This window comes from Ochotona curzoniae, unplaced genomic scaffold (assembly GCF_017591425.1).
Source record: "Ochotona curzoniae isolate NIBS_2020 unplaced genomic scaffold, NIBS_Ocur_1.0 scaffold_3835, whole genome shotgun sequence".
NCBI lineage: Eukaryota > Metazoa > Chordata > Mammalia > Lagomorpha > Ochotonidae > Ochotona > Ochotona curzoniae.
In genome coordinates this window covers 17,566,496-17,579,652 of record NW_024467114.1, presented here as the reverse complement: position 1 = coordinate 17,579,652, position 13,157 = coordinate 17,566,496, and the positions used below count along the sequence as shown (strand labels likewise).

Here is a 13,157-nt window from a genome sequence, read left to right as displayed (position 1 = left end):
TAACCCAAGGCAAGTGATGGTTTGTATTTATCAATATGTTGTCAAAGGGACCCATTCCATGTAAAAACTGCAGTCGAAGCCCAATTGGCAGTGGGTGAAACTGGGGACTCCTTTACAATGTGATGTATTGTGCCAGCCCATGGATGACACTGTTCTTGATTTGTAAGCTGCGTGTGCCTTGGCACCATCTGGCTCAACTCAGCTCCAGCACCATAAGGTGAACGGAACTGCCAGTGGTAGGAAATAGTGCTCTATATTTGTCACAATGTACCAGCACAGACCCAGAAGTCAATAACTGCTTGACATTCCAGAAAACATTCTAAGAGCAGTGAGGTTAACTCTATGGAATGTCTTTTTCCAGTGGATGATGAAGTCCTTTAACACTGGTTACCTTTTGTGGAAGAAATTCTTGTTAAAATAGTAAGTAGCCCCCAAAAGGCTTGAAATTTGTTCTCTTGTTGAAGTAGACACACACCACCAATTGCATGCACCTTATTTAGGCCAGAGTACATTAGATGCACTGATGTGTGCTAACTTAAAATATCACAGAAAACTCCATTTATACATCTTTTATTTTGCTGATTATCTGATATATTGAGTTGATAGAAGGCTTCTGAGTGCTTCTGTGTTTTTATATTTAGTTGGCTTTTTGTTTAGGACATCATCACACCAGAATGCTTCAAACTAGAATGCCTGGAAGCTCAAAAAGAAGTCTCTGAGGGAGGACCAGAAACTTGTAAAGCAACAGAAATGCCAGATTAACCTTTTTCTAGCATAGCCCTTATATGCTTGACATTGTTCACTCTTGCATCTTGTGTCTCTGACCAGTAGTTCCTCAGGTGTGGTCACATCTTACATCTGAAACTTTTCTAGCGCTGGGATTTGAACTCTGAACCCACCCGTCCCCTCACTTTACAGGACTCTCAATTTGCTCATGGTATTGGAACATGTAGTCCCATATCTCATCAATATTCCTTCTGCCTTGACAAATGCCTGCCTTCTGAGGAGAGATTTGTGATGTCTAGTCTTTCTTTGTTTTGGCTTTCCTAGCAGTGACTTGGGTCTTTCTTGAGTAAGACTTTCTTTCATCAAGAATAAAATCTGGTCTCTTTGTAGAGAAGACTTGATTTTGACTGTATCCTTTTAAAGTCAGAGACACTTGTCCCTGCTGTGTTACACATTCCGTTGTTTCAGTTTTCTTTCCATTGGGGGTTTGAGTTTCTAAGGGAGAGAAACACATATACCATGAGTGTTTGTAATCTAGTTGGGTTCTTTTAGATTGAGCATTTCCTGTGATGGCAAATCTGATAGTAGTGTGTGCATGTGGCATCTTGTTGCTTACCTTGAGTGGTATAGATAATGAGGTCATTAAGGAATTGAACAGGAAGGAATAAAGAGTTTGTAGAGCTGATAAAGATCCGAGACAAAATGTCCAAAAGCTTAGAACACACAGAGAAGTTCCTCTTATGAAACACATTGTATTAGTGATTTACTTAATAGTAATGGGATATGCTAAATCTCTAAATCATATCAGCAACTTGTTTTTAGGCATTCCATGTTGTGGCTTTCTAATCATACTTGGAACTACTTCTGTTCTACATTAACGGAGTGAAGCTTTTTTTCATTCCAGTTATGGATTATCTCCTGTTCTTTTATCTTGGTTTTTCAACACTTGTCTATTCTTAGATTCCATCAAGACTTCAGAATCACCTGATGTGTCCCCCTTTGCCCTAAATATGATCTTTTGTTTTCAGCACCTTCTTCCATAGAGATGCTCCGTGGCTCATTTCTCATTCTGGAGAGTGTTTAAATTTTTCTGCCTCTGTTTTTGTGTCATATCCACCTGACAAACTCTAGATACCATTAATCCTATGTATGGAAAACTGATAAATGATGGAGAAAATCCTTGAACTAGGTTCTCACCACCTTGTTATGCCAGTTATGTTTCTGTTTTTATACTGCTGTCTCACTCTCATTCATGATACTTTAGAGCTTTTCCACTTTTTTTCCATTGAAAACGTTTTTTGGCATTACATATTTGCCTTATTCATAAGAGTCATAGCATCCAGTGGGAACGTCTTCAGCCTCTCACCGCCAGTGAACATGCGGACCTGCCTCTGCACCATGCTCATGCCATGCTCTCGAACTTTGCTTATTATTCTCCCTCACAACCAAATTTTACAGGTGATCTATCCACTCCCCTACCTGTTTTTAATCTTAGATCCAGCTAAGGCAATGCAGACCATCCTATAGTTACTCTTCAGCAATTTTACTCTTTGGTTACCACTCTCCCTCTCCCCCTCCCCCAGACTTTAAAAAGGAGTGGCCTTCCAGAGTGGGGAGAAAGTGAGTCAAATTCAGTTATACATAATAAGCAAATGACTCACAAGATTTTATGTATTGTACGGATATTCATCTGATTCTTAAGCCCTATTAACTTGAAATTTCTGGTGGAAAATTGTAAAAGTTTCTTAGAAGTCTAACCATTATCCACGATGTATTCCATCTCCTCAGCCTTCAATTTTGGACCATTGTGTTAAGTTCTATATCAACTCCAATAGGTTTGACCACCTAAATATTTCTTGAATCTATTTCTTTCCATTTCTATCTTCAGAACCCTAGGACAATGTCTTTGCCTGGGATAATCCCAATTATCATCTCATTTCTGAATGTACCCTCCAATCATTTCTCTTCATCACAGCTGGACAAGTCTTTTCAAAATGGAGTATGATGGATAAGTCAAGTCATTTTGGTGACTTCTCATTAGCTTCACAATAATATACTTCACATGGCTTTTGACTTTATCTGGCTCCCTCCCTACATTACAGCTGCTTTTCCTCTCGTTTTCTAATGAATTGTTGTTTCTTCCCGCCACAGGCTGTTTGAGTTTCCTTCTGCCAGCAATCCTCTCCTTTTCCCTCAGCTCTTTGCCTTATCAAAGCCTGTGTATGCTTAGATCCCAGCCCAGAAACCATGTGGGAAATCTCTTAACCAAGATAAGAGCAGTTCCACCTATTAGAAGATCTTATTTGACATACTTCATTCTAGTTTCTGTCACTGCGATTATTTGTGTGGTGGTTTGATTAATGTCTGCTACTTTCTTAGAATGTAATTCTCATGTGAAGGATCTGAGCCATCTGGCTTATCGTTTTCTACCTATCTTAATTAAAGTCTGCAGAATAGATAATGTTAAGTATTTGTGAAAGAAATGAATAAACAGTTTGTGAATATAGTCATTATTATAATTCTAAAATTAATGAATGATTTGATTTTTCCTCTTTTGTGAAAGTAAAAATAGGTCCTGAAAGTATGTAACTCATTGTCATGTGCGTTAAGCTTGTGGTAGATCGTGGATTCACTTTGCTACCAAGTTTGACATATTTTATTAGAGGGTGAGAATGGCTTTTCAAAATGTTAATTATATGAGACAATTTGTTTTAGAGTTTCAGTGAAATTAAATAATTTCTGATGTGAACTGTATGGTATATGACTTGATTTAAAGTCAGCATAAAGCAGCTACCTTCTTTCAGTTTAAATGAGCAGAAAATGTTTAACCAAATTTTGAAACATATATATCTATTCTTTTTTTAAAAAAGATTTATTTTTATTATTTTTTTTATTGGAAAGGCGGATATACAGAAAGGAGAGACAGAGAGGAAGATCTTCCGTCCGATGATTCACTCCCCAAGTGAGCGCAACGGCCGATGCTATGCTGGTCCGAAGCCAGGAGCCTCTTCAGGGTCTCCCACGTGGGTGCAGGGTCCCAAAGCTTTGGGCCGTCCTCAACTGCCTTCCCGGGTCACAGGCAGGGAGCTGGAAGGGAAGCGGGGCTGCTGGGATAGAACCGGCGCCCATATGGGATCCCGGGCGTGCAAGGCGAGGAGGATCTTAACCACTTGTGCCACCGCGCCGGGCCCTATATATCTATTCTTTGAAAACAATGCCTCAAGAGATTGTGAAATATAGTAAGGTGTTGATTATGTAAAAATTAACACAAGGGTCATACAAATACCCTACTATATTAAGAGTTGTTTCTTTTGAGTGATTTATCATAAGTAATTTTCCTTAATATTTCTTATGTACACTTGCCCAGTCTTTTATACAGATAACATATTTAAACATATTTTAGGCAAAATTCATTTATTATATAGCACTGTAGAAATAGTAACATGAAAAAAAGAAATCATAATTTTAATTTAATCCTTAGGAAATCTATTTTGTGATCTTTAGTTTGTTTAAATTTTGGTAGCTTAGATGCTACAAAGTCTTCACATACTGTTGGACAATGACTGGTTATTTAAAATTTTTCAATTTTTATATTGGTAAAATTGTATTTCATGACTTGGCAGAGGCTAACATGACTGCTGAAAATATAAGTTTATTGACCACAATATTGTTCCAAAATTCACCCCGACTTCATATTTTTCTATTTTCTATTTTATTTTTACTTCACATTCACTATCTACTTCCAACCTCAACCTTTCCCACCAGAAAGTAAGCAACCAAATCAACAACTTCTGTGTTCTATAGATATCAATGGTTAGTTGAAACATGTGTGCTCAAAATTCTTGATACATCATGTGCAGTTCTGTTGCAAATTCCTTTTCAATATTTTGGGAAATGCTATTGTGTTATAAGACATTGCGTAAGTAAGATGTAGTTGATACAATATCTGAATAGTGTCCCTTGTTGAAGCAAACCACATTGAAAAAAGATAAAGCATTATTGTCATGTTTGCTGAGATCCATGTTAGCCAAAATTCTGTCGTTGGAAGCAGATATTTGATTGATTCATTAACATTTACCAAAAATGTATTAAATGCCTAATAAAACAACTAGTAGCCACATGTGTTGACACAAAGCTACTGTTGATATGGATCTGAACTGTTGATTTAATTTTAAAATAGCAATTCTATGGAAATATGATTGATATACAATATAAATCACCAAGTTAAAGTCGATGGTTTAATGACCTTTGGTGTATTCAGTGTGTTTCAACTATACCATAATCAATCTTAGCATTTTCTTTTCCTCGTAAGAAATCTGATATTCATTTGCAGCTATTCTCAATTTTCCCCCAACTTCTCCATACACGGATGGCTATTATCTTTTTTCTCTTCAGGAATTTGCTTATTTTGTACTTTTTACACAAATGCAACAGCAATATGTGGTCTTTTATGACTGGTTATTTTAATGTTATTTATTTATTTTTTTAGTAGCCACATGTGGATAATGCTAACTAAGAGGCAGATGAAGGAAAATGTCAAAGCTAGATGCTTAGGTATATTGAATACTAAAGAGAGGGAAATCCTCCCAAAAGTGCAAGTAGAAAACAGGTCAGAGACAAGAGATGGACTTGGACATAGGTTAGAAATAAGATTAACCTCCTGAAGGACAGAATGTCAACTCTACCAAATGATATATAGGAGTCAGAGAAAATATAGTGTTAGTGTGGTGACAAGAATCCCGAAGAAAAAGGCTATTGGAATGTGGTGGCAGTGAAAAATCGTATAGGCAGTTGACATATTTATGTCTTTTAAAGACAGGGGAAGGAAGATAAGTTCAATATAATATGCGAGGGGCATTAGGGCTGATATATATTTTGCTTTGTTTCTGTTAGTGATTTTTTCACTAGAGGCAGGAGCCTACAAGTAGAAGAGGATTCCATAGAAATGCAGAGGTTAAAGATGATTGAGTAGAGTCAGAGGTCATGAGCAAAAAGCAGTATGAGTATCAATAAGGAATAAGATCTGCCAAGGGGGACACATGATAACTTTCCTGCAGGCAGAAGTAGAAGAGAAGTGAGTTAGGATATGACAAGAGTAATTTTCACATGGAAAGAAAGGAATTTCAAAGCTCTCATTGATTTTGAGAAAGAAAAAACGGGGGTGAAGTTTTGTTTTTCTCCAGTATTATTAGAGATGGTGTGTAGACAAAGTCATACTGAGGTGTTCTCTGGATGAAGACTGGCAATCACTTCGAGGTCTGTTGTCTCCAGAAGGGACAGGTGCTCTGAGCAGCATGCACAGCATAATGTCCAGTGAGATCCTATGCCAGCTGGTCTTTCGAAGGCTCCATGTGAGATGTGCAAGCAAATGTTCCCACAGCTTCCTTCCTCTCCCTTTTCTTACTTCCTTTTTCCTCCCTTTCCTGTGTCCTTTCCTTTGTAGCTCCGCCGCTTTTTTTTTCATCTACTCTTAATACTTTGTAGAAAATAATGCGTTCCCTATAATATTCCTTGCATTATAAAAAATGAAATAAAAAACTGAAAAATTAACATTAATTTAGTCTGTAATGAACATAGAAATTCACATTGTGAGTGGTAATCAAAATCCATTATTATTATTATTATTATTATTTTTTGGAATGACCTTTTTCGTTGTTGTAAGAGTTAGTAGAAGAGCTGGCAAGTATTTTGAAAATTCTAGTGGAGTAAGAGAAGTGGGCTATCTTCTTGAAACTCTGCCTATGGAATACATATAATCTCTTTATAGTAATAAAAATAAAATAAGACAATTATGCAAATAAAAGGGAAAAATAATTGTTGATATTGAATTAATTATTAGCATTGCTTTAGCATAAGATTTTTATGTTTGTATTTCCTAAATTATAGCCAAATTTTGTGATCTTGTCAACATGTAAATATCTATTTGCATATTTGTTTATGCATTTATTTTAGGCTTTTAAAACCAAGGACGGCTATATTGTAGTCGGAGCAGGAAATAACCAGCAGTTCGCCACCGTGTGTAAGGTAATGTGCAAACATTGGCATGGGGAGATGATACTTGCAATAATTCATTTTCCACCAAACCAGTGAGAAATTTGTTTTTCTTGAACGTAATGCTGGGTCAATAGCCAGCTTTAACTTCCTGGGTTAGCTGGTGCAAGATTGCCATTGTAAAACTTACAATTAATAAGGGAAGGGTTAGAATTTGATTTCTTTTTAACTGTTGTGTTATCTGTACTTCAAAATAAAGAATAATTGCATGTTAAGTTTTTGTATATGAAGGCATAAAGAAAACTGGAAGACAAAAATGCGTTTTTGGTGCATTTTTAACTGTGGGATTATCATCCTTTTTTAAATTTCTTTAAACATACCAGGTTTAATTTGCCCTAAGTATATTTTAGTTATGTAGTTGATACTGCTAAGTTTATTTTACTCTCACTAGAAATTTAAAATGTTATTAAAATGAACATTTTAATAAGTATCATCTTGAAAAATTTACATTTTAAGATTATTTACAAATGTTGCTCCTCAGCAAAGACTTTAAGAAGGACTGTAAATCACTTAAAATAATTTTATTGTAGGGATAATCTTAACTTACAGTGTTACATAGACTTTTTAAAAATAAAATGTTTATTTTCATTTGAAAGGCATAATTTATACAGAAAGAAAGAGAGAAGGACTCCTATCTCTGGTCCACTTTCCAAATGGCCATAATGGCCAGAGCTGAGCCAATCCAAAGTTGGGAGCACATGGATGTAGAGGCCAAAGGATTTGATTAAACCTCTACTGCTTTCCCTGGCCATAAACAAGCTGGATTGTAAGTGATGCAGTGGGCACATGAACTGATGCTCCTGTGGGATGTGAGCACTAACAGGTGGAGCATTAGCTTGGTAACCACCACACAAAGCTCGTATAGAGTTTTTTTTTTTCTTTTAAGATTTATTGATTTTTATTAGAAAGGCAGATTTATGGAGAGAAGGAGAGACAGAAAGATCTTCCATCCACTAATTCACTTCCGAAATGGCTGTACACCTAGAGCTGAGCCAATCTAAACCCAGCTCTCTTCCAGCTCTCTTCTAGCTCTCCCATGTGGGTGAAGAGTCCTAAGGTTTTGGGCCATCCTCTGCTGCTTTCCCAGGCCACAAAGAGGGAGCTGGAAGGTGTGCAGCAGTTGCGACATGGATCGGCACCCACATGTGATCCTGGCTTCTGCAGGTGGAGGATTAGCCAGTTGAGCATTCATGCGTGGCCTGCATAGACATTTTAGTGTATGTGCTGCTGAAGTGAGCACATGCATACACATTTTTAATGTGATTTTTTTTCCCCATGGATTTTCCATCTCTTATTTTATTTAGGGCCTTATGGATCAGTTCATTTTTTTCTTGTTTTCATCCCAGATAATTGTTTTAAAATATGTTTGTGTTTTGATTTTTATTTTCTTATGTGTTAGGCAAATACTGCCCTTACTGAGAATTTTTTTCTGTTTGGAAAGGACTAAGTTTTGTACCAAACAGTAAATATTAGAGATGCCTGTGAGTCCCTTAGGGAAGCCTTACTTATTGTAGTTAACTTATTATGCACAAAGATTATTCATTACTGTGCTGCCTTTGTATGAGGGGTTAACAATCAGAGCCAAAAACCCCAGCAGAGGGGTGGGAAGTGCCACAGAGAAGGTGACGATTGCAGGAAGGGTTGAAACATCTGAGGTGGGAAGGTGGGGAGGCTTCATAATGGTGACTCAGTGAGTGTAGAGAAAATTGATTCAAACATTTGATCTAGGATCAAAGAATCTTTATTATGAACGGTCAATGTTAAAAATATGAAACATACGGAAGCTGTTGCCTGTGAAGTCATTTGCGTACTCTAACTGCAAAGATGTAAAAGCCAGTTCATTGCTATAAATGAGTACAGATTTTCTTCCTGGGCCATATGTTTTGGAGTTTTCTCTCTCAAAAAGGGTGGTGGTGGTGTGGGGATTGAGGGGGGAGATTACTGCTTGACATATTCTTCAATGTTGAAAATAACTGTACTGAATTCTTTTTATTTCTGATTCATTACTGCTGATCGATTTGAAACTTTTGAGCTTCCTCATAAATATCCATAATAAAATTTTTGAAGAAGATTTTTGTTCCAAAGATGAATATTTGCTATAAATTTTAGACCTAAATTTTTACTTATTGTTATGGTACGAGTTTGCCCATTTTTAAAGAAAGGGAGACTGAAAGCCTTTATGAATGGCATTGTTGCATATTTACTAGACATCCTGAATGAATATTGCAATCTGATGACCTATTCGATCTTTTAAAAAATATTTATATTTGAAAGGCAAATTTACAGAGATAGAGAGAGGAGAGAGAGAGAGAGAATTTTCCAATTGTTGGTTCACTCCCCAAATGGCTGCAATAACCAGGGCTGGGTCTGGTTAGAAACCAGGAGCCTAGAACTTCTGGTTCTCCCATTGGGTGCAGGGGCCCAAGCATCATCCTCTGATGTTTTCCCATGTCATAAGCAGGGAATTGGATTAGAATTGGATTGAAACTGGAACAGTGAAGTCTCGAACCTGTGCCCCTATGGGATACCAGAACTGCAGACTGAGGCTTAATCTACAATGCTGCAGTGCCAGATCCCCAACTCTTTTCAATCTGTATAGTTACATGTTTACTTGTAAACTTGTTCTAAACACCTTCTCATCCTAGAAAAATCATATTTTGTTGTTCCAATGCAAAGTTTGCTTTCATCCCTGTTATATATAGTGAATAACTTTCTTCCAAGTATTTTTATTTAGCTTTATGTGAGGAGGTCTTTGTTCAAACTCATCAGATAGAAGATGAGTTCCCTAGTTTTTAAAAATTGTTTATTTTCATTTACTTGAAAGGCAGAGTGAGAGTAAAAAAGATAGCTTTCATCCTCTGACTCACTGCCCAAATGCCCACAATAGCTATGATTGGACTAGACTGCTGCCAGGATCCCAGAGCTCCATGTAGGTCTCCTAGGTGTGTAGCGGGGGCTCAAGTGTCTGAGCCATTCTCTGCTCTCAGGCTGCATTTTCAGGAAGCTCGATCAGAAGCAGGAGTAGGTAGGACTGGAACCAGGATTCTGGTATGGGATATGGTCATGGCAACTGGCAGATTAACCCAGTGTGTTGCAACATCGCGGTTTTTTTTTTTGTTTGTTTGTTTTTAAATGCAAGTGCATTAAAATTGAGCTTGCTGAGTAAAGTCCTTAGGAAGACTTGAACAACTCTACCTCCCTTAAAGAAATGTGTCAGAATTGTCTTTGGTGAACAAATGGAAATTACCCATGCTTTGTTTTGTTACAGAATGAAACTTCATATTGTGATAGTCTACCAGTTCTTGGGAAAAGGAGTTCTTATTGTTACAAGTGTAATAGGAGCAAGAATGTAGATGTTTTGTAGGTTTAGGGCTTAGAAAATACTTGGGTGACTAAAGTGAGTGCATCTTGGTTTGTAACAAATTCCGTTTATGTCTTTTCCTATGGTGCAGAGGAGTAAAGAAAGTGAGCATGTGTAAGCTATCTCAAGTGGATTGATTCTAACACTAATGATTATTTCTTCTTGAAGCATATTGGCATCCTATTAAAAGTCATTTAAAATGGAGGCTTCTTATTTGGGAAGCAATAAGCATTGATTGTCAAGTTTAATATGGATGGGACTCTCCTTGGTGCCCATTCTCAAAGGGATTAATTTATGTGTCTGGGTAGGTCACAGGAAACTTCAATTCTAATATTCATTGTTGTTGACTATTTAGAGTATGTGGTTTTAAGATGGTTTAGCAAAAATTCCACATATCTGAGTTTTGTCACTAATCAGTTTGCCTCTAGTAAATTACTTACTGATTTCTAAGCCTCTATTTCCTTGCATATGCAATCAAGATTATAAAACATTTTTGGGCTGGCACTGTGGCATCATGGGTGAAGTCACCATCTGTGGTGCCAGCATTCCATATGGGCATGAGCTCGAGTCTTGGCTGCTCCACTTTGAATCCAGTGCTCTGCTAAGGTGCCTGGGCAGACAACATGGAATGGTCCAAGTTCTTGAGACTTTGCACCCATGTGGCAGACTTGAAATAATTTACTTGCTTCTGGCTTCAGATCTGCCCAGCTCTGAGTGTTGTGGTCATATGGGGAGTGAACCAGCAGATGGAAACTCTCTGTCTCTCCCTCTGTCTCTCTGTAACTCTGTCTTTCAGGTAAAGAAATCTGTTCTTTAAAAAGTTACACGAATATACCTGAGAAGTCTTCAGAAAAGCTTACGGAAAACACATATTATGAAAAATTCTGCATAGATTTCATTTTTGTTTTCGTATTAGTGAATCACTTTTTTACTTCTGTTTGCCTTGAACTTTTGAATTAAAGTGTAGAGTTTCATAACAGCTAAATAAAATCTTTGTATAGGTCTGGCTTATCATGTGTATTAATACATGCTTTCTATATACTTTGGGTGTGGAGATATTGGGGAGGAATGTAAATACTCTTCTCTCATCCCTTGCTTGAGCATAGCGAACACCTGGGCTGGAGGCATGGAGCAGCTGTTCAAGGATTCTGAAAAGTAACTATTAGGAGACTTGGGGAAAAGTATTAGCATTTGAGGTGCCTCTAAAGGAGTAATGCATTTCTTCCAGTTATTCCTTTACCTAAGTGCAGTGGATCCTAAAACCTGGCAATGGACAAGTAGGGTGGAGTAGCTTCTGGTGAGGATAAGGTAGTCAGGATAATTCAGTTAAGAAGTTGGCATTTAGAGAAGACTCAAGGAAAGAAGGAGCTGGCCGAGTTGATATCTGGTGGGAGAGTTTCCAGTTAAGGGAGTAGTTGTTGTCAATGTCTTCAGGTTGATCTGGGACGGAATGGCCCAGCAAGAAGCTGACATGCTTGAAGCAATGAACAAAGCTAGATAGCACTGAGGGATGTGTAGATGCTTTTAGGGTATCATAGTAATTGTGGCTTCACTGTATGACAGGCATTAGATGATGGTGTTAAAGCATTTTGCAGTATCTGCTATTATGTGTCTTCATTGTTTTAAGTGAGCCCTCTCCCATATTGCTCCTTATTTGAATACTTTTTAATTTTTAATTTCTTTTGGGTAAAAAAATACCTACTTGGAATACCTTGCTTTTTTCCAGTGCCTAACATGTCAAGCATTCTCTCATACAGTACTTCATTCTGTCCAAAACTATACTCCTTTGAAGCACCCAAAGAATGGTTATGATCACAGTCCTTGAAACCGTCTTTGATAGAGGCATTTGGAATGTTACCTGACATACCTAGTTTTTATACCCACTTTTCACACCAATTTTGAAAGAGAAAATAGATCATAGAAGTCAAGTACAGAGGTCCTGTGGCATTTCAGCTCTCCTTAAAACCATTCCCTGTTTTGTTTTTATGTGACTGATGGTGTATTCTGAGCTAGGCCATGTTGATAAACTTAACCTAAAACTTAGTAAAGACATTTGATTTTTTTTTGGAGATGACTTATTTACTCATAGGGAGAGAGGGTTTCTGATTGGTAGACATGCTTGAAGCCAATTGTGAGGTCAGGTGTGGTGACAAGGAAGCTCTGGAAAGGTCACTATATGTGGTGTCATTTAAAAAATCTGGGTAGAATAATGCTACCTTTATTATTTCTGGAGGAAATGAATAAGTGGAGCACGTGAAAGAGAAATTATACCACCAAAATGGCCCCCAAACTCCAGGGAATCTTCACTTTTCTTTGTTTTGTAAGATGATTAATGGATTGATTTTATTTAAACTGTGAGAAACGAAACCATTAAGTGTTTATATTGAAAGCAAGTAGATTAATAAAGGCAGGGAAGCTTTCTGTAGGCCACATGGCCTACCCCCAGCCCATAAATGCTCTTTCTGACTTTCCAACACAACTGCCAAACACTGCCTCCACACAGTCTTTTTAAAAAATCTTTTCAATTCCAAATCCACTTGGTACTTTCATTATGATCTTGTTAAAATTGCAAGATGTCCAAAGGGACATGCAAGATAGATTTTTCCTTTATTGAAGAGGAGCGAAAGAGGAAGTATATAAAAGCATTTCTGGTTGATATGTCTTCAGGGGAACATATTACAGAAAAATAGTGACACTTCCATTGGAAGAAGAACTTTTAATTTGACATTATTTTAATGTTGTGCTTTTGGGCTAATGTACATAATTTCCCTTTATTTTAGCACCTTGTACAACATCCTGGAAAGGGCAGCTGGGACAGATAATGTTATTTTATTTACATGTGGAACAAAGGAGTGAATTTCGTACCATGATATATGTTGACTGTCAACTTTATGTAACTATAAACATGTAGTTATATACAGTACTCTTTTTTTTTTTTTTAGAGCTGATTGAGTTTGAGCTTTTTGTAGCTCTCAGTTTTCCCTTGTAAGACATTTTCTATGGGGACCTGATAATACTT

General features: G+C 37.2%; 1 protein-coding gene across 1 annotated transcript in view; it reads left to right on the top strand.

Annotated features, from left to right (window-relative positions):
* The window catches only part of SUGCT (succinyl-CoA:glutarate-CoA transferase), a 497,234-nt gene that overhangs the window by 164,059 nt on the left and 320,018 nt on the right, over nt 1–13,157 (top strand). The window contains exon 10 of the mRNA XM_040964993.1: nt 6,679–6,750. Coding sequence (XP_040820927.1) covers nt 6,679–6,750 — 72 coding nt within the window. The remainder of the gene's footprint in view (nt 1–6,678; nt 6,751–13,157) is intronic.